A 17,883-nucleotide genomic window follows, 5' to 3' on the forward strand; every position below is an offset into this window, starting at 1 on the left:
AACAGACACTGAAAATACTGCCCTTTGGGGAAAAGTAAATACACCTCTACCCTGATATAACGTGACCCGATATAACAGGAATTCGGATATAACGTGGTAAAGCAGTGCTCGGAGGGGGGGGCTGTGCGCTTCGGCGGATCAAAGCAAGTTCGATATAATGTGGTTTCACCTATAACGCGGTAAGATTTTTTTGGCTCCCGAGGACAGTTGTAAAGACTGAAGATGATGTACATATCTAATGTAGTATATGACATATTATATACCATATTTGTAAAGCTTGACATCGAAAGTTAAACGCTTTCCTCTGATTTTATGTATAAAAATGCAGACTTTAACTAATTTCTTACTAAATTTGAGGCGGGCTCATTGATTCTGCTTATTTTTAATTTATTTTAGTAAATTTAGACCTCATATAGGTAGTCATGAAGTCTAATTTAATTTTAACAGGTTTATTTTTAAAAAGGAAATATTTAAATTTAAAATCTATTTAAATCATTTACAAATACAGGATAGATAAGAATCATTTATAAAACGTGTGTGTATAATCATTTAAAAGAAATACAGTAAAAGCACCATCATATCCCATATGTCGTAGTAATATCCACACGATAGTTTTTTTCCGTGCATTTTTCACTGCCTCTCGCATTTTGCCCACTAATCCTGTCTTCCCAGGACTACTAGTGAAATTCCAAAACTAAGTTTCAAACAGCTGCCATTTAAAATACTTTTTTTTTTTAATGTTTACACCATTAGCCATAACTGTTCTTTTCCTTTCCAAATGCAGAATTTCTTCATCTCTTCCCTGCCTTCCTGTCCATTCCCCACCCCGTTATAAAAAAAAAAAAAAAGAGAGAGAGACTTAGTTACTTTCGCCCAAATCTTAGGTTAGGTGATATTCAGGTTTGGGCAAGTGACAAATTTAAGATCCAAAGTCTTGGGCTCATGAGAGCTAGAAATGGTTGCTATTTCTTATTGGAATGTGAAGATTCCTACTTTTCCAATGGGATCTGTGGCACTTCTTGTCCTGTAGGCCCCAAGGTTTTTTTTACCTTGGAATCATGGCTTTATTAACTTGTTCTAGATCATTTTTAGAGATTTATAACATTTATTAGCATTTTCTCTCCCGCTGAGGTCTGAACAATTAGATTGTTCGCTAAGAGAGACTAGCTTTGTAGGTGGATAGATACAAATAGCATTACTATTATTATTTATTATTTTAAATCTAAAACATTTCAGAAATAATTCTTCTGTAAAATGTGACTTACTGGATGAGTCTGTATCAGTATTCTCATGACTACATAGCATGATATCTAGGTTTGGGATAGCCTCATTACGTGGGAGCTGGTATTTCTATGTATTTTAGTTTAAGATAATAAGATTCCTATCCAAGGCTTAAGGTGCACTACTGTCATTAATAGCCCACCTTTTAAGAGAATGTGCCAGTCCATGAGCGTTCTGGAGTATGTCCCATAGAAGATGGCTTCCTTTATTGTGGCTTTTCATCCTTGATTATGTGTATTCATGTGCTTGAGGGACCTTATTTTCCTGTTGCATACCAACAGATATTTAGTCTGAAGATTGTTAAAGGTGCCTCCAGACTCTTCATAAACCACTATTCAGTGTGAAATCCCTTAACAGAAATGGCAACTTCTAACTGCCGCAAAAGACACTGAGAGTACAGCAGGTTGGGCAGGTCCTGCCTGCAGTGAGCTGTTAAGAGGTTTCTTGGCTGATAAGCCGATAGGCTGCTGCAGAAGCAAGATGATTTCTCCACAGTACAGCTACTGGCTACTTCCCTTCCCCCCCGCCCCCCACTGTTGAATGGAGCACCTTTCCTTTATGTTCAGCTGAAGATTTTGGTGTTTGTTTTTGTTTTGTTTTGTTTTTTTTTAACCATCTCGGAGAGGAAGTTTGGGAATACTGAGATAATTTAAATTGTTTTGCCTTTTTTAGTTTTAGCAAGTCATTGTTATTTTTTCAGGGTTTGAATTAAAAGCAGATCATTCAGCTTACAAGAAAGAAATTAAATCAAAATCAAAGGCTTGATGGGAGAGAAGGGAGGAAGGTGGGAATGTTGAACAGAAAAGGCTTCAGAGTGGGCTAAAGCAGTGGTGCCCGATCTTCTTACACAGGAGCGCCACATAAACCTAAACGCAATGTCGTGTGGGCCAAACAGATCCTACATATTTTAATAAGAAATAGTCACCGGTATTGATTTATATTTTAAGTTCATCTTATTTCATGTGTATTTAGATAGTTTGTTTCTAAGTACAGTATTGTCTATTTATACACTTGGATAAACTAAAATGATGTAAACATGACGACAAAACACTGATGAATTGGCTGATAGTATATTGTGTTGAAGCAGGACGTAGGCCTTATGAAATGTTGTGGTGGGCCGTGTGCGGCCTCGTGCCCTAAATTGGGGCACCCCTGAGCTAAAGTGTTCATTATTGAAATCAGAAGTGCTGTTTGCAACTGCTGTTCTTGTTGTGCAAAAGTACTCTGATATTTTTTATTTCTTTTTGAGTGGGATAAATCAGTTAGACTCTACAGAGGGTCAGATCTATTTTATCTTCCTCCACTCCATTCCCCATGGGACAAGATTTTCCTGGTCATGATTTTTTTGGAAGGAGGGACAGGCACAGACCTTGCTGTTTGCTGATTCTGAGGGTGTATATGCCATCTGATGTCCTATTGCTGTTTTGTGCTCCTTACTGGTGACTGACTGATGTTCATTCTCTGTTTCAGGCATTGTGATCAAGTAGACTCCAGCATCCTCTGAACTGCAGACAAGAAGAGCAGAAAGAAGAAAGGGAAAGGCGCACAGAGGAAAAGGAGGTGGAGGCACTTCCATTTGGATTTGTACGGAACTGGAACTGGATGGGGAAGTGAACTGTTTGGTGTCTTTTCTTCCCCCAGTCTTTGAGATGGGTGGGTTGTAAATCTGTGTGTGTAACTGGGAATAGACTGAACCATGAATCTTCAGGCTCAACAAAAGTCTTCAAACAAGAGGGCTGGGAAACGGATTGCATATTTTAATGAGCAGGATGTAGCTGTGCCATCGAAAGAACTGCAACAGCAGCTGAAGGAAGGACAGTACTATGGACATGGAGGGGAAATACCTGCTTCACAAACTATGGAGCTTTCTAAAGCAGGGGGTTTAACTGGTGCTCCCAACAATGTTGCCTTGATGAACTCCGTTGTTTATACTCAAGATAGGGGGGATTCCATGATGATGTCTCAGCAGCTGGCTGCTGTCAAATGGCAGAACTCATTGATGGGGAGCAGGTTGCCTGAGAGGATTGATTCCAGTTGGCAGCCTTCACCTGCGGCATGGAACCACAGTGTGGTCTATGGGGGCAATCAGAAAGGGGTCCACCACAGTGCCAGTGCCCCAGGTTTTTATGGCCATCCTGAAGCTCTGAAAAGAAGCCAGGAAAAAGAAATGGAGGTGCCGCAGCTAGAAATATATGGAGATGCTGCTGTTCAGCAGATGATGGCCCAGAAGATTCAGCTGGAACAACAAGCACTGATGAGACAGCAAGCTCAAATGAATTCGTATCACCAGATGCAGAAGCAGCAACAGCAGAATCAGACTCTACCTTTACAGCCTTTCCAGCTTGCATTCGGTCACCAAGGCCAGAAGCAAGGCCTTCCTGAATTGTTACATGTCTTTCAACAAGCCCCAGCTTCCTCCAACCCAGTCTTTACTACGCAGCAGAAACAACAGTCTCTTCCTCAGCTGCAACTGTTTGAAAACTTCTACCCACAACAGCAGCAACAGGCCACCACGCAAGCCTTCAACCTCCAGCAAGCTGCTTCTATAGCACAGCCCCATGTGGCAGCAACAGCACCCCAGCATCATATGGTGGCCCACCAGTACCAGCAACCGGAGAGGAACCAGGAACTCTTGAAAGCCCTAACAGAGCAAAACCAACAGACTGTGCTACCTCAGACCCAGATACCCTTTCCAAGGAGATCAAGGAGACTCTCCAAGGAAGGTATTTTGCCATCCGCTTCTTCAGGAGAAATATTGGCTTCTAAACCAGTAGAGGAACAAGCTAGCAATCTGTTCCTGCATCACTGGCAACCACAGCAGCAAGGACTCCAGTTTCAGCATGAGACTGAAGCTCTGGGCCACAACAAGGGTAGCTATCCACAGCCCACGAGAACACCCCTGGGACAAAAGGAGACCCTGAGTAGTAATGAGTTGAACCAGCCTGACACAGAGAGGCCGGCCACATCCTATAATAGCAGAGATGGGGAGAAGCAAGTGGCAATGACCGAAGAAACCACTCAGAGAACTAATGACTTTGTGGGGGTGAGAGGTGGTGTGATCCAGAGCACCCGAAGAAAACGGTGTGTTTCTCAAGAGGCCAACCTTCTAACTCTGGCACAAAAGGCTGTTGAGCTGGCTTCTCTTCAAAATGACAAGGTAAGGGATACCTCCTGACCAATATAGCATTTCTAAAATAGCCCCCATACCATATCACATCCTGAAAATACAGTTCTCAGAGAAAAAAACGTGTGGGAAGTCAACCTAATCGAAAACAGCAAGGAGTTCAGTGACACCTTAAAGACTAACAGATTTATTTCAGCATAAGCTTTCATGGGTAAAAAAATCAGTTCTTCGGATGGTTTTTTACCCACAAAAGCTTATGCTCAAATAAATCTGTTATTCTTTAAGGTGCCACCGGACTTCTTGTTGTTTTTTGTGGATACAGACTAACACACTACCCCCTGATACTTAACCTAATCGAAGAGAGACAGAGTATACTACTGCAGAGTCAGCTCTGGAATGGTAGCAGGGTGGGGGATGGGACCTGGTTACAGAAACTCTTACGTGTATGAGAGTGATCTCATAGTGCAGTGCAGTTACCTGAGCGGTGTCATTTACCCCACTGGTATTGAATAAAACTCCTGACCCGGGTTCTCAAAATTAAAATATAGCTAGTTATTCAAGCTGATCAAGAATTTAGAATAACAGGTGTAAATCTGCTTGGCTTGGTTTCTTATGGCCTGTTTCACCTGACTTCTTTCTCTTGACTAATCCTCAGTCAAAACATAAAGGAGGACATCTTTAACAAATCATTTTAAAATATTTTTAAAAAATTAAATAAATTTTTAAAATTCCAAATTGAGACAGCCATGAAGAAATCTGGTTAACCTATAGGACAAAGGCCTGTAGGAGCCTTTGTAGGACTTGTTGGGGAAGATGCACTATCTCTTGGTGAATAAGAGATAAGAGCAATCACTCCATTGCTCCCTCTAATGTTCCATAGCCGTAAGCTGCATAGTATCATGTCACATGGTGAGATGAGGAAATAGGAGGCCAAGAACTAAGGGGCATAACTGAGAGCTATGTTCTCTTCCAACCTTGCTTAGACTGGTCTTACAGTGAATCCCTCACATGGGAAGGTAAAATATCCTTTTCTCTGAAGACTTCATTGCTGAATGGGGTGGAGGTGGTGGGGAACAAAGCATGGATTTCAGGATATATAACTATCTTTGCAGCGGTGTATTGGAGAACAGTGACAAGAAAAATAAAAACATTTCCTTTTTGCCATTTCCCCCCCTTAATCTCCTGCTTGCTCAGTGGCTGCTTTGCCTATCCACTCTATACAGGGATGTGTAGTTTATTCAGTTTTTGTGAGCAGGTCAGAAGAAGTGCACACACGCTGCTAAATCTGTTCCACAGAAGACCAACAAAAACCTTCATCAGTTAGTTAATCGACCTTGTGAACATGATCATCTTTTCCTTGCTGTGCCATTCCTATTGAGCAAGTTACTTGTTAGCACACTTGGTAGAAAACTGGGGAGTAGTTAGCAATGTGAAATATGTACTCTCTTGCTTATCCATTGCCCTCTCACCCACAACATGCTTGTACTTATCCAAGTAGAGCTGCATTACACGCAATCTGATCACCGGCATGGTGAGTGCAGTTAGAGAGATCTGGTTGTGTACTTAAGAAAAGGCTTGGGGAGATCATATAGAATTGACAGTTGAAACAAGAAATTTCACCCCTAGTCATGCCTGCATATTGCCATGGTTAGCAACTTGAGGACAAAAGAGAGCAATATTTATGACCAATTCTGTTTGTTCTCCCCAATGAGCAGTGAAGAGGGTTTGATTCCACAGTGGCCCAAATGGAAGAGATTCTGTTCACCCCACTCTTCTAGATAATTTTATACATTCAAGATGAGATTTTCAAAGATATCCTTCTGGGGCTAATGAACTCTACATTTTTAAGGGGTTAACTCCAGTGGATCAGTGGGTGGATGCGTGTGAGAGAGAGAAGACATATGTTTGTTTGTAGGAGTGTGGTCTGCTCCCCCACTCTCCTCAGTCCAGTGGTTTTCTGTCCCACAATACAAGATGCTGCTTCCACTGTTGACTCCTTTCCGCTGATCGGAAAACCTACTGAGCACAAATCCAAAAGGCACCTACCTGATTGTTGTAGCTTATGCAAAGAACATATATAAGAAGGGTAGGGGATCACAGAGCTGATGAAAGAGGTTTGTTTATTCATTTTAGTAAAGTACATTTCCACTGGATAAACTATAGTACAAAAGTCAGTTTTTAGTTCTTTGGTCAAGAAATTCAATTATAGGAGCTCTCAAAGAAGAGAGAGAACCAGGGAAAGCAGGTATGTTATAGTTCAGGAATTTGGATCAAAAGTCAGACACTTGGAACTGCAATATACAGATGTTCCCCAAATAATGAAAATACTTCCTCATAAGCACATTAGGGGGTATTGGGGAAGTTATTTGCAGGGCATAAGTCAATCTGGAAAACAAAATGTAAAACTATGGATGTGGGAATGAAGGATCAAGAGAGTAGTTTGATACTGTTTCTAACCCCAATTGAAATAGATGGGACAACTCTAAAATAGTTTTGCCAACTTTGGAAGATAGTTCAGATAAAGTATCCTTTTTCCCAGGTATTGTAGTTCTGAGTACTTTCCAGCTAAGAGAACGATGTGTTGAGAATACCATGGAACCCTGAAATAAGAGATTTAGACTGAAAGTGACACATTGTCTAATTAAAAGGTGGGTGATGTAAAACTTTTAAGGTGCATGTGGGATTTTTTTCTTCTTGTCTTCAGGAATTGGATACTTCAGAAGAGAAGAAGAATGTGGTGGCTGCAGCACCTGCAGCAGCCAAAAGTGTTTTGGAATTTGCCAGTTCTCCACAAGCCTCCAAGAGACCCCGGGAAGATAGCAGCCTTGTTCCTCTAATCATGCCTGTGTCTGTGCCCGTGAGGAAATTCGATTTGCAAGCTATTGGGAAGGAAAAGGGTGAGGAAGGGAAACTCCAGAGGGTGCTGGCAAATGATCGAGGTCTTTGTGAACGCAAGCCCTCTGTGATAGTCACCCGAAGAAGATCCAATCGCAGCTCCAACATGGAAACCTCAGTCCAGGTATGGTCACGTTAATAGACCTAGAAGTCTGCTGGATCTATGTACCCAGCTTCATCCTTTCTGTTGAAACAACTTTTTAAATTGTGAATGAGTAGTTTGAGTCTCCTAAACTTGAAAGGGACACCTGGTCTTTGGCTGAATTTGATTCAGAGACCATATCTGAGTTCTGTATGTAGAGGGTTGGGTTTTTTAAGTGCACCCCTGCCATCTGATGGCTAATCTGTGGAGAACCATTGGCTTTTTGAGGCCTATTGCTGGTACTAAAATAGCCAAGTAATGCCCACAAAAAGTCTGAAGGATAGAGGAAATTAAGGTAGACAAAATGTGTGTCTGGGTAAATAATGTGTTTGCTGTTGGAAGCTTGCTCTATTCAAGTGATCTTCATTTAGCAGAGCTATGCTCTAAATAAGGGACATTTTTACCATTCATGCACAGGTAACTTTGAGTTGTAAAACTATGTGCCTATCTTTGGGTTCTAAGTCCCAAACTGGACCTTTGTTCACATGGCTACCATGATGTTATAAGAATCCCTTGTTGGGGTTCCCTCAATATCTATTTTTTATTTATTTATTTTAATATTGCATCTAGTCAGAAGAGAGGGATTGAGATAAAGGATTATAGTGGATAATTTTGCTGGCTGGAGAGATGACAAATAGTATATAGTTCCTAAGCAGCTGCAGACTTTTGAGAAAAGACCCTTGGATTTTCCTCTGTTCTATCATTCAAAGTGACTTATTCCTCCTCTCACCCTGTGAGGTCATCTGTATGTGTCAGAGTTCTGTTAAAATCCCATCTCCCCCCTTCATGACCACCACGTTGTAACTGCCATCTTTCTAACCCAGCATCAGACTGGACCTCTGTCTGGAGCCTGTAAATGCAACTTTATAATCTACCAGAAGTGTTGTCGCTGAATAATAGTTGTCCCCCCATTAGGGCTGCATGGAGTGCCTCTTAAGAAGCCCTAGCCAGCTCCTATCCTGCAGTGCACTGAGCATGTCATCTCACTGAAATTTTTTAAGCAATCTGAAGGTATCATTACAATACAATTTAGTGTTTAGATCAGTGTTTCTCAAACTTAATTGCTCCGCAACCCGCTTCTGACAAGAAAAGTTACTGCATGATCCCCGTACCCTGTGTTACTCAGAATAGTTAGTATTTTAAATAAAAAATGCATTACAAGGCCGTATCAACTAAAAGTAGCCACTAAATATTTTAATGCACAATACAATCACAAGACAATCTTTATATCCAGTAGTTAAAAAATAAAAATAAATATGCACATAATGGGAGGGGTGAGCTTGCATTGATGAACACAAATCCTTGAAGTGGGGCTCTGTGTGGCTGAGGTAAAGACAGAGGTCATCTTCAACAGCGAGACCTGACCTTTGTGTGTTTGTTTTTTTCAGTGCTTCAGCCCACAGTCGCCTGCGGAGAGGTGGGCAGGCTGGCTGGGGCTTCAGCTTCCCTTTTCCCGTGGACCTCTGGGTTGGGGCTTTCTGCCCTGGGGACCTCATCAAAATGAGGTTGTGACCCACACTTTGAGAACCCCTGGTTTAGAAGGTTGTATTCAAAAGATTTGTTTTCTTTTTGTAGCATGAAGATGCTGTTCCAAAGGAGGAATCAGAGGGCTTTTCCCGGAAACCAAAGCAGCGCCCAAGACCTGAGCCACTCTTCATACCACCGAAAGCAGGCACCTTCATTGTCCCTCCAGTCTATTCCAGCATCACTCCATATCAGAGCCACTTACGCTCACCTGTGCGCCTTGCAGATCACCCTTCAGATAGGAACTTTGAGCTACCTCCTTACACACCTCCACCAATTCTCAGCCCAGTGAGAGAAGGGTCTGGGCTGTATTTCAATGCTATTCTCTCTGCTAGTGGTCACTCAATTCCACCTCCAATGACCCCTAAAAGTACTCACAGGACTCTGCTCAGATCTAGTAAGTTCTTTTCTTTGTCTTGTTGGGAGTGGGAGGCTGAGTGCCAACATGAATGAAATTATGGCTCTCTTAGACAGTTATAGATAGCTGGATGTGGAGCTTCCTGTTGGGAGACTCGGGGAAGTGGGATATAGCAGAAGCGATGCTGCCATATTTAGAGATGTTACTTGGGATCAACCCACCATTGATCACCTGCACCCCCTACTGACTTCCTAAAGAAAAGATTTAGTCTTGAAAGAGTTAGTTGTTCTCTCAAGCATGGGATTAGTTTAGCTGATGTATGAGAGAGTTTGCTTTAAGGGATGGGTTACTGTCATGAAGATGGTGGACCAGAATGAAATGGTGGGTGAAAATTCAAAAATCCCTCTTCAGCTTACTGTTCTTTGGCAGTTGAATGCCTGTTTTGGGTGATGGAAAGTCTGTGCTCTGATGTGGTGTTCACATACTTCCACATCTGTCCCAAACATAAAATTGATGAGTTTTGAGCAAGTCTGTTGCTTGTCTTACAGATAGTTCAGAAGTCACCCCTCCCATCCTTTCAGTAATGGGGGAGGCCACTCCAGTCAGCATTGAACCGTAAGTATCAATACAATCATACAAAATCCTCCACCTCGCTTGATGGCAAGCGTGTATTCCTTACACGGCTTCCAGATTTAGGAGGATAGGAAAGTGCCGCAGAGTCCCCTTTTGTTGGTTTATCTTTTAGAAATTTACAAACTCACTGCTATGAGTGAGTGTAGGGTTTTCTTCATGCACTAAATATAATTTCTAATGGTCCACTGAACAGTTGCCACAGTGGTAACTATTTTCCATCACTACTGTTCAGTTGCTGGGCTGAATTTGAACTACTGTAGTTAGCTAAAGGTGACAGGGTCACTGTGTCATTTCACCATGCATAAACATTATTATGCATCTTGTATACTTTTTTAAGAGTTAGGAAATATTGCTTCTTAAAGGGAAGGCAAAGCACAGAATGGACAAACATAGTTAATTTTCAGAATTTAACCAGCTTCAGGAACAAATTCATAGGGCTTTCTCTTTCTTTCTTTTCTTTTAAATAATGGTAACTGAGTTAGCAAAACAATGGGGAACCTTTAACCCTAAAAATAAAAATTGCATTAATCATGTTCTCTCTACTTTATCTTGCTACTATCTGGTGATTCTAGAACTTATAGCAACTGGTGCTGAAAATGGTTTAACTACTATTGTACATGAGATGGAACCATTTTCAGCACCTTTGCAAATTCCATCCAATATGAGGCTTGGTCTACACTTAAAACTTATATCGGCATAACTGTGTCAGCCAGGAGTGTGAAAAAACACTCCTGATCGTCATAGCCATGCTGATTAAACCACCAGCATAGGCATAACTGTGGTGACAGAAGTTGACATAGCTATTCAGACAGGTGATATTCCTATACCTGCAAAAAACCTGCTTTTATTGGTGTATGCTGCATCAACACTAGGGCATAGGCTCCGTAGTGTAAACATAGCCCCTGTCATGCTTTCTTCAACCATTTTGTTAGTCACTTGTTAAATTGTTTCACACCAGTGCAATGGAACCTGGTGTTGACCACTATTGTCATCAAGAGATCAATTTCTTCATCTAGATCATGGCCTTTGAGTCACAAAATACGTAATTGATTTGGGCCAAATTCTCAGTTTGGTATAACTTATTAAATCAGTAGAATTGTGCCAGCAAACAATGTGAACCTTCACTGGAATTTGTGAAACTTTATCTTTGGAGGTTTCGGGTTGCAGTCAGATTCACCATTTCGCCTAAGCTCTTATGGCCAAAAATTTCTTGCGCTTTTGTTTTAAGCGGAACAAGCACGGGAAAGGTCAGGTTGAAGACTAAAAGTAATGGTTCTTTTCTGTGCCTACTTGTAAAATGTTTGGCATCATAGGGCATTGTGGTGTGAGCCCTCTGGTTCAGTTAGGTCCATATCCGCAAATCATGCCAGTGAAAGGTAGATTTGAGTTTTTCATTGTGGGTATGTAGTGACTTGTTTTTTTCCAGCAATATTATCCATTGAGGGTGTTCTTGATGCTTCTTTTTCTTTCTCCTGGGCCTCCAAACTTTTTTTTCTTTTTTCTAATCTGTTCTTGGCCTGATGTAGTCCCCCTTTAAAACTGATCGGATTATCTAAATATATCAAAATTGCAGTTTGACATTTTCACTGTTTCTTATAAGGTAGCTTGTCACACTTAACATTTATGAAGACATTAATACAGAAGATGAGTTCCCTTTCCAGTGCTAATTCTACTTACCTACCTTACCCCTCCTTATGACCTGCATGGCTTGATAGAGCAGGAAATGGGGACAATTCCATTTCAAGGAGTGGGATGCAAGGATCTATCTTGCAATCACTCTTGGGCCCCAATTCTGCAAAAACGCACATGCTTAACTTTTCTGCTTGGCCCAATCATGTTTACAACCCTGAAAAGTCCCACTGAAGTTAAGCTAGTATGTGCATAAGTGTTTACAGGCTCAGGGCATTGGGCATTATCAATAACTGTTGCAAGTAGTAACGTAATTGGTCTTCAGACTAACAGAATGTTATTCATCCCATCTCTCAAATAAATTATTTTGCAGCATAGTAGCTTTTCTTGGAAACAGACTTCCTGAGCACGGCAACCGCCTGTGCTGTGACATTCAGCCTCACCTCATGTCCCTACAGATGGCAGATCTGTGTATGCCTGATAATGTGATTCTAATTCTAAATTCTTTCTTGGAACTAATTTTTAAAAAATGGAGGAGGGGATGACAGGAGACATTTTTATTCTGTAGAAAAGATATTTTTAGTGTGATCTACTAATTTTTATTCTTGGGTCTGCCAACATGTGACCATAGTTCATACTTACCCTATACTTCATTTTGAGTTGCCTGTCTGTGGTTCAGTTGCTCAGTCTATCTCAAGCCACCTGTTAATGCTGCTCAGTAAGTCAAATGATGGCAGAGATATGAAGTGAGAAAGAGGGTAGTCAAAGGTTGGACTCATATTTGGACTCATGAAATAGTACAGTGTGCAGCTGTGCTCAGTGGGGCTGGTTGTGGATTTTCTTCTCCTTTCCTCCTGTAATGAAATCTCTCTGATTTCGAGTCTGGATAGCACCGCTTCTGTCCTGCACATAGGTCAGTTAGGAGAACCAGGGGAAAACTACTAGAAGCTAATATACTGCTTGAATGGTCTTAATTTGTATTAGAGCTGGGTGCTTTGTAAGTAATCAGACCTCAGATTAGAGACTGAGTTGAAGTTCAGCAGTTCTAAGGGACCCTCTCATTAAATAGAACAACATAATTAATAAAACAACACTAGAAATCGGTAAAAGGGCATGGAGCCTTTCGCCTCTAGGTCACCATCTTAGGTCTGACTCAAGTAGTACTAGTTACTGAATGTTGTTCTTGCCTTATAGCTATCATGTGGCCTATGTTTTTGTCTCTTTGGGATTGATTGTGTTTTTAGAAGATATTGTGAGGTGAACATTGTCATTATTTGTTCTCCATTTCCCAGGCGAATCAATGTGGGATCCCGGTTTCAAGCAGAAATCCCTGTGCTCCAAGACAGATCTTTGGCATCAGCTGACAAGCACAAGGCAGACATGGTGTGGCAGCCATGGGGGGACCTGGAAATCAACAAAGCTACTCAAGAGAATGGTAAGGGTCTGGAGAGATTGGTAAATGGACCCCAAACAAAAAATAGCAGCTTTGGTAGGGTAGCTGTGTCCTCTACCTTAGGCTCCATTTTAAATAGCTTCACACTACTGATCAAGTGTCAGGTTTCACTGAGTGCTGTTGAAAACTTCTTGTGGAAAATTATGGAGAACAAGGTTTCATAGACCTGAAAGGGCAGAAAGGACAAATTAGATCATTGGCCGAGTGAAGCAAGGCATTACATTCAACTCTGTTTTTGCAGTGTTGTTGTAGCTGTGTTGGTCCCAGGATATGAGAGAGAAAAGGTAGGTGAGGTAACATCTTTTATTGGACCAACTTCTGTTGGTGGAAGGTATGAGCTTTGGAGCTACGGAGAGCTCTTCAGGTCTGGGGAAGGAAGCAGAATGTCTCAGGGCTTGTCTACTCTTTAAAATGCTGCAGCGATTCAGTTGCACTGCTGTAGTGCTTCAGTGAAGACGCTGTCTATGCTGACAGAGTTGTGAATTTAAGTTCCCAGGCTCACCTTTTGAAGGTGTTCTCCTCAAGGGAAACCTGCACTAGCATTGAAAGTCAAATATGAAGTGATCACTTTGTGAAAAGAGTTTGTTTGCAGTGGTAGGTGAGATGTTGTCTTTTTTTTTTTTCTGTGTGTTGTGTTGAGAGCGTATGATTTTCTGGTTTTCACAGTTTTTTTTGTGCATTGATGCACTGGATGAGGTATGCTACGTGTTACAATAAGCATGTGTAGGACCCATGAATCTTGAAAGGTGTGTTGTGGGTAGTATTGATCATCATAGCAGTGGAGATAGGTCTGCAGGTTTTGCATTTGTTGTTCCACCAACAGAAGTTGATCCAATAAAAGGTATTCCTTTACTTACGTTGTCTCCTTCAATTCTATGGCATTTCTTTGTCTGTAATATAACTTTTGTATGTTTGTATCAGATCAGTTCCAAAATTTCAGGGAATGTTCTAAGTGGGCAGCGGGCAGAACCCTATAGATTTTTGGTGAAAAGTGGAAAAACTGAAATTGGGGAATACATGGAATTCTAGCATCTGGTTAGCACCCAGCAGCTTCAACCACCTCTTCAATTGTCTGAAGATCAAAGAACCAGTTGATGGCAGCCAGCCATTGACACCTTCCAGCATAACAGTAGCCCCCATCTCAGCTCTGCCCATCCTCCCACTACAATTTAAAAATATTGACACCTAAATGACTTCTGTCCCAGACAGAGGGAAAAGGAATAAGATGGGGGAATGGGGCTTACATAGAGCACCTGGCATGGAGGAGAGACTTGGGGACATTGGTGTCTGATGAGGGAGACACAGGGGACACACACAGCCCATGGCATGGGGTAAGTTTCCCATCTCCCAGGGGAATGCTCTAATTACCAGACTGTAGAGTCATTTTCATTATTTCTCTGGCCAAATGGCTATCTGTTGTCATTCACAGTGGCAATTCATAGTCATTCATGATGACGATGGATAGTCATTTGGCCAGAGAAATAATGAGACTGACTACAGTGTGGTTAGGGTACTCACCTGGGAGGTGGGAGAGCCAAGTTCAAGTCCCTGCTCCAATGACTATTTATAAAAAGTGGAACAAGTGGAGAAATTGAGAGCGCCCCACACCAGAATATCACATAGCCTAATGGCTAGGGCACTCTCATGCAATGTGGAAAGCCCAAGTTCAAATCCCATTTCTGCATCAGGCAGAGGGGGGAATTGCATCTAGGGACAGGTCTACAACTAAAACTTAGATTGACCCCTAGCTACATTGCTCAGGGTTGTGAGAGACTTAGTTAAGCCAACCTAAGCCCCAGAATAGACACTAGTAGCTCAATGGAAGAATTCTTCTGTTGACCTAGCTACTGTCTCCTGAATAATAATTCCGTCACTGTAGCAGGTGTGTACACTACAATGGTGTAGCTGTAGCGCTCATAGTGTAGTCTCAGGGTCCCACATCCCAGGTGAGTGCCTCAACAAGTGGGCTAAAGTTATAAGAGAGGTGGTGGCACCACCACTTTCTCCCCCATACATTTTGTCAACTCAGTCCTCCTTCCCTTTGCTTTTGTCAAAATGCCGGAAAGTGGAAACAAAGATGTTTTTTGATTCGCCGAAGAATTTTGAAAAATGCCTTTTTTTTTTACATAGCTGGGCCTGCATTAGAGGTTTTTCTGGCATAGCTGTGCCAGCTAGGGGAGGTGATTTCCCCCACCACCACACCCCGACCAACAGAGCTGTGCCAACAAAACTATGTAGAGCAGTGGTTCTCAAACTAGGGCTGCTGCTTGCTCAGGGAAAGCCCCTGGCGGGCCACGCTGGTTTCTTTACCTGACGCGTCCACAGGTTCGGCCAATCGTGGCTCCCCCGGGCCGTGGTTTGCCGCTCCAGGCCAATGGGGGGCTGCAGGAAGGGCGGCCAGCACATCCCTCGTCCCGTGCCGCTTCCTGCAGCCCCCATTGACCCGGAGCGGTGAACCATGGCCACTGGAAGCCATGATTGGCCAAACCAACGGACACGGCAGGTAAACAAACCGGCCTGGCCCACCAGGGGCTTTCCCTGAACAAGCAGCGGCCCTAGTTTGAGAACCACCGATGTAGGGTAGAGCTGGCCTGAATCCTTGGTTTGTTCACTTACTGAAGCAGTAGCTCTTGAGCAGCCTTTTCTCGAAAAAGAAGGAAATGGTATTTGTACGTTCATTCAGATTTGTATTTTCTCGCCTTGCTCCCATAGTGTTCTTAAATGCTAACCTAGAGAGGAAATACCTTCCACCTCCCCCCCCGCCCCCCGAGTAAGAGGGAAATTCAACATTGATGTTCATTCAGTCTTGGCTTTCTTCCCTTCCCCTTAGTCCTGCATTATTATATCTTATCTGAACATCACCTGGATTCACCATCCTTTCTTAGAGTGAGAGGGAGTTCAAGTTCTGTGATCATTCAATCTTATGTTCTTTCCTGGTTTCTCTAGTTTTTGAGTGGAAAGGACCAATTAGGATAAAATAATGCAAATCCTATTGTTGCCCAAGATATATGTGGGCACTAGCTCATCGAAAACTATGCTGAGACCCACACCAACCAAACTCATTGAATATGGGAAAAAATAGCAACTACTTTTCTGTTTCTTAATCTGATCTTTTGCTTCTTCCACCCCATCCCTTTTTTGGATTTGATGGCACTTACCTGGTAATAGTGGAAAATCTGCTAACTGCTGCCTGTTCAAGTATTTTTCCTGGGGCTGGTACCAATCAGGAGCTGGCGCTGCATGTCTTGTATGAAGCAAAGGGAAACATTCTGGTGAGTCCTCTTCAATGTTCTGTCTAGCTTTTGGGATTGTTATTGCTCACTATAATCAAGGACTGGTTGCACAAGCAAGAAGCTTATTTGAAAGAAGGAAGCTTGCAAAGCACTACACAGTTCTGCCAATACATCTGAATCCTAATGCTCATCACCTCTTCCTGTCGCTATTCCCAATCTGGCCCCTCACAGCTCTGCAGAAGCCAGATTTTGACCTGCACCATCCTCGCTATTTCAGTCTTTGGCCTCTCCTAGGCAGAGACTGCTAAAAATGTCAAACTGCATCAGACTGTATGTGGTTTCTGGTTTTAGCTTGCAGGGATCAAATGGCTGAAATTGCTAAACTAAATTCACTTGCCATCTAAATTGGAAGACAAGTCTCATGTGACGGAACATTTGTCTACTGGTTTTACAGCATGAGACTGGGAGTTAGGACTCCCGGGTTCAATTTTTGCCTTTGTCACTGACTCTCTTTGTGACCCTAGGCAAATCACTTAACCTCTCTTTGCCTATCTGTGAAATGGATATACTTACCTACCTTGCAGCAGTTTATAACCATTTATTTTTATAAAACACTGATTTCTTTGATAAATGCTGTAAAATTGCAAAATGTAGCTGTTTAGTGCACCAGTCTTTCATAAACATCTCTAACTTCAGGACAAATGGTAACTATAGTTTAAGTGCAAATAAAAAGTGGCTACAATTGAGTGGCTTTATAGTCGCTGAGATAAATTTCTTCTGCTGAAGTGATCCTTCCATTTTATTTTGGAATATTGTTTACTCAAGTGAGCTGAGATTTCTAAACTCATTTCACTGGTGTTCTGAATCTGCAAAGGAGTGGTGGCCAGTGGAAACTGGCTTTGTAAGAGAGCACATGCTACATGGGATCATCACTACACAAGATAATACTTCTATAGAGCCTTTCATCTGTGGGAATAATAATCATATCTCTCAACACCTTTTATGAGCTAGAGTAGGTGAGTAGTATTTTATCCAATTTACAGATGGAAAAGTGGAGGCATGGAGAGGTGAGGTCACTTGCCCAAGGTACCAGAGAATCAAGATCGGAATGCTGGTGTCTTGACTCACATTTTGCTGTTCCAAACGCTAGAGCATAGGGTGGGAAAGAGAGCTTTTAATACAATTAATCTGCTGATAGAGGATGATACTAAGGGGATTGCCTGATGTTCTTTGTTGTTATACCTGTATAAATTAGTGTCCTACATGAAGCTAATTCTGTTGTTGTACTGTCTCTTAGGCTACTTTGACCAAATTGTTGCTGAAGAGGCCAATGCGATCGCCACACCACCCACTGGCAGACTATCACTACACAGGTATGCTGAGGGGAACTCAGCGCAGCTGCCTCTGCTTCCTTTGTAGCTGGCAGCCCTAGCTGCAGATAGGGATATTTTAACTGATCCTCCTTCACCCTTTTGCACAGCAGGTGATGGTGGTTGTTGCTGCTCTTTTAATATTGATATAGTGTCATACTTTTTTTTTTTTTTTTTTTTCAGGAAGCTTTATAGGAATTAGACATCATCCCTTGCCTGGATGAGTGAAGTGGTGAATTGC

The 17,883-nt window shown here is 42.1% G+C and overlaps 1 protein-coding gene across 10 annotated transcripts in view; it reads left to right on the forward strand.

Annotated features, from left to right (window-relative positions):
- Positions 1-17,883, forward strand: part of MIDEAS (mitotic deacetylase associated SANT domain protein) — an 87,983-nt gene that overhangs the window by 61,232 nt on the left and 8,868 nt on the right. For all 10 annotated transcript variants that reach the window (XM_039533208.1, XM_039533209.1, XM_039533212.1 and 7 more), the window contains 7 exons: positions 2,752-4,438; positions 7,110-7,424; positions 9,018-9,363; positions 9,873-9,939; positions 12,879-13,021; positions 16,208-16,311; positions 17,570-17,645. In XM_039533208.1, the coding sequence (XP_039389142.1) occupies positions 2,978-4,438; positions 7,110-7,424; positions 9,018-9,363; positions 9,873-9,939; positions 12,879-13,021; positions 16,208-16,311; positions 17,570-17,645 (2,512 nt within the window). In that variant the 5' untranslated portion in view covers positions 2,752-2,977. The remainder of the gene's footprint in view (positions 1-2,751; positions 4,439-7,109; positions 7,425-9,017; positions 9,364-9,872; positions 9,940-12,878; positions 13,022-16,207; positions 16,312-17,569; positions 17,646-17,883) is intronic.

Source organism: Mauremys reevesii, linkage group 4 (genome assembly GCF_016161935.1).
Source record: "Mauremys reevesii isolate NIE-2019 linkage group 4, ASM1616193v1, whole genome shotgun sequence".
In the NCBI taxonomy this organism is placed as follows: Eukaryota; Metazoa; Chordata; order Testudines; family Geoemydidae; genus Mauremys; species Mauremys reevesii.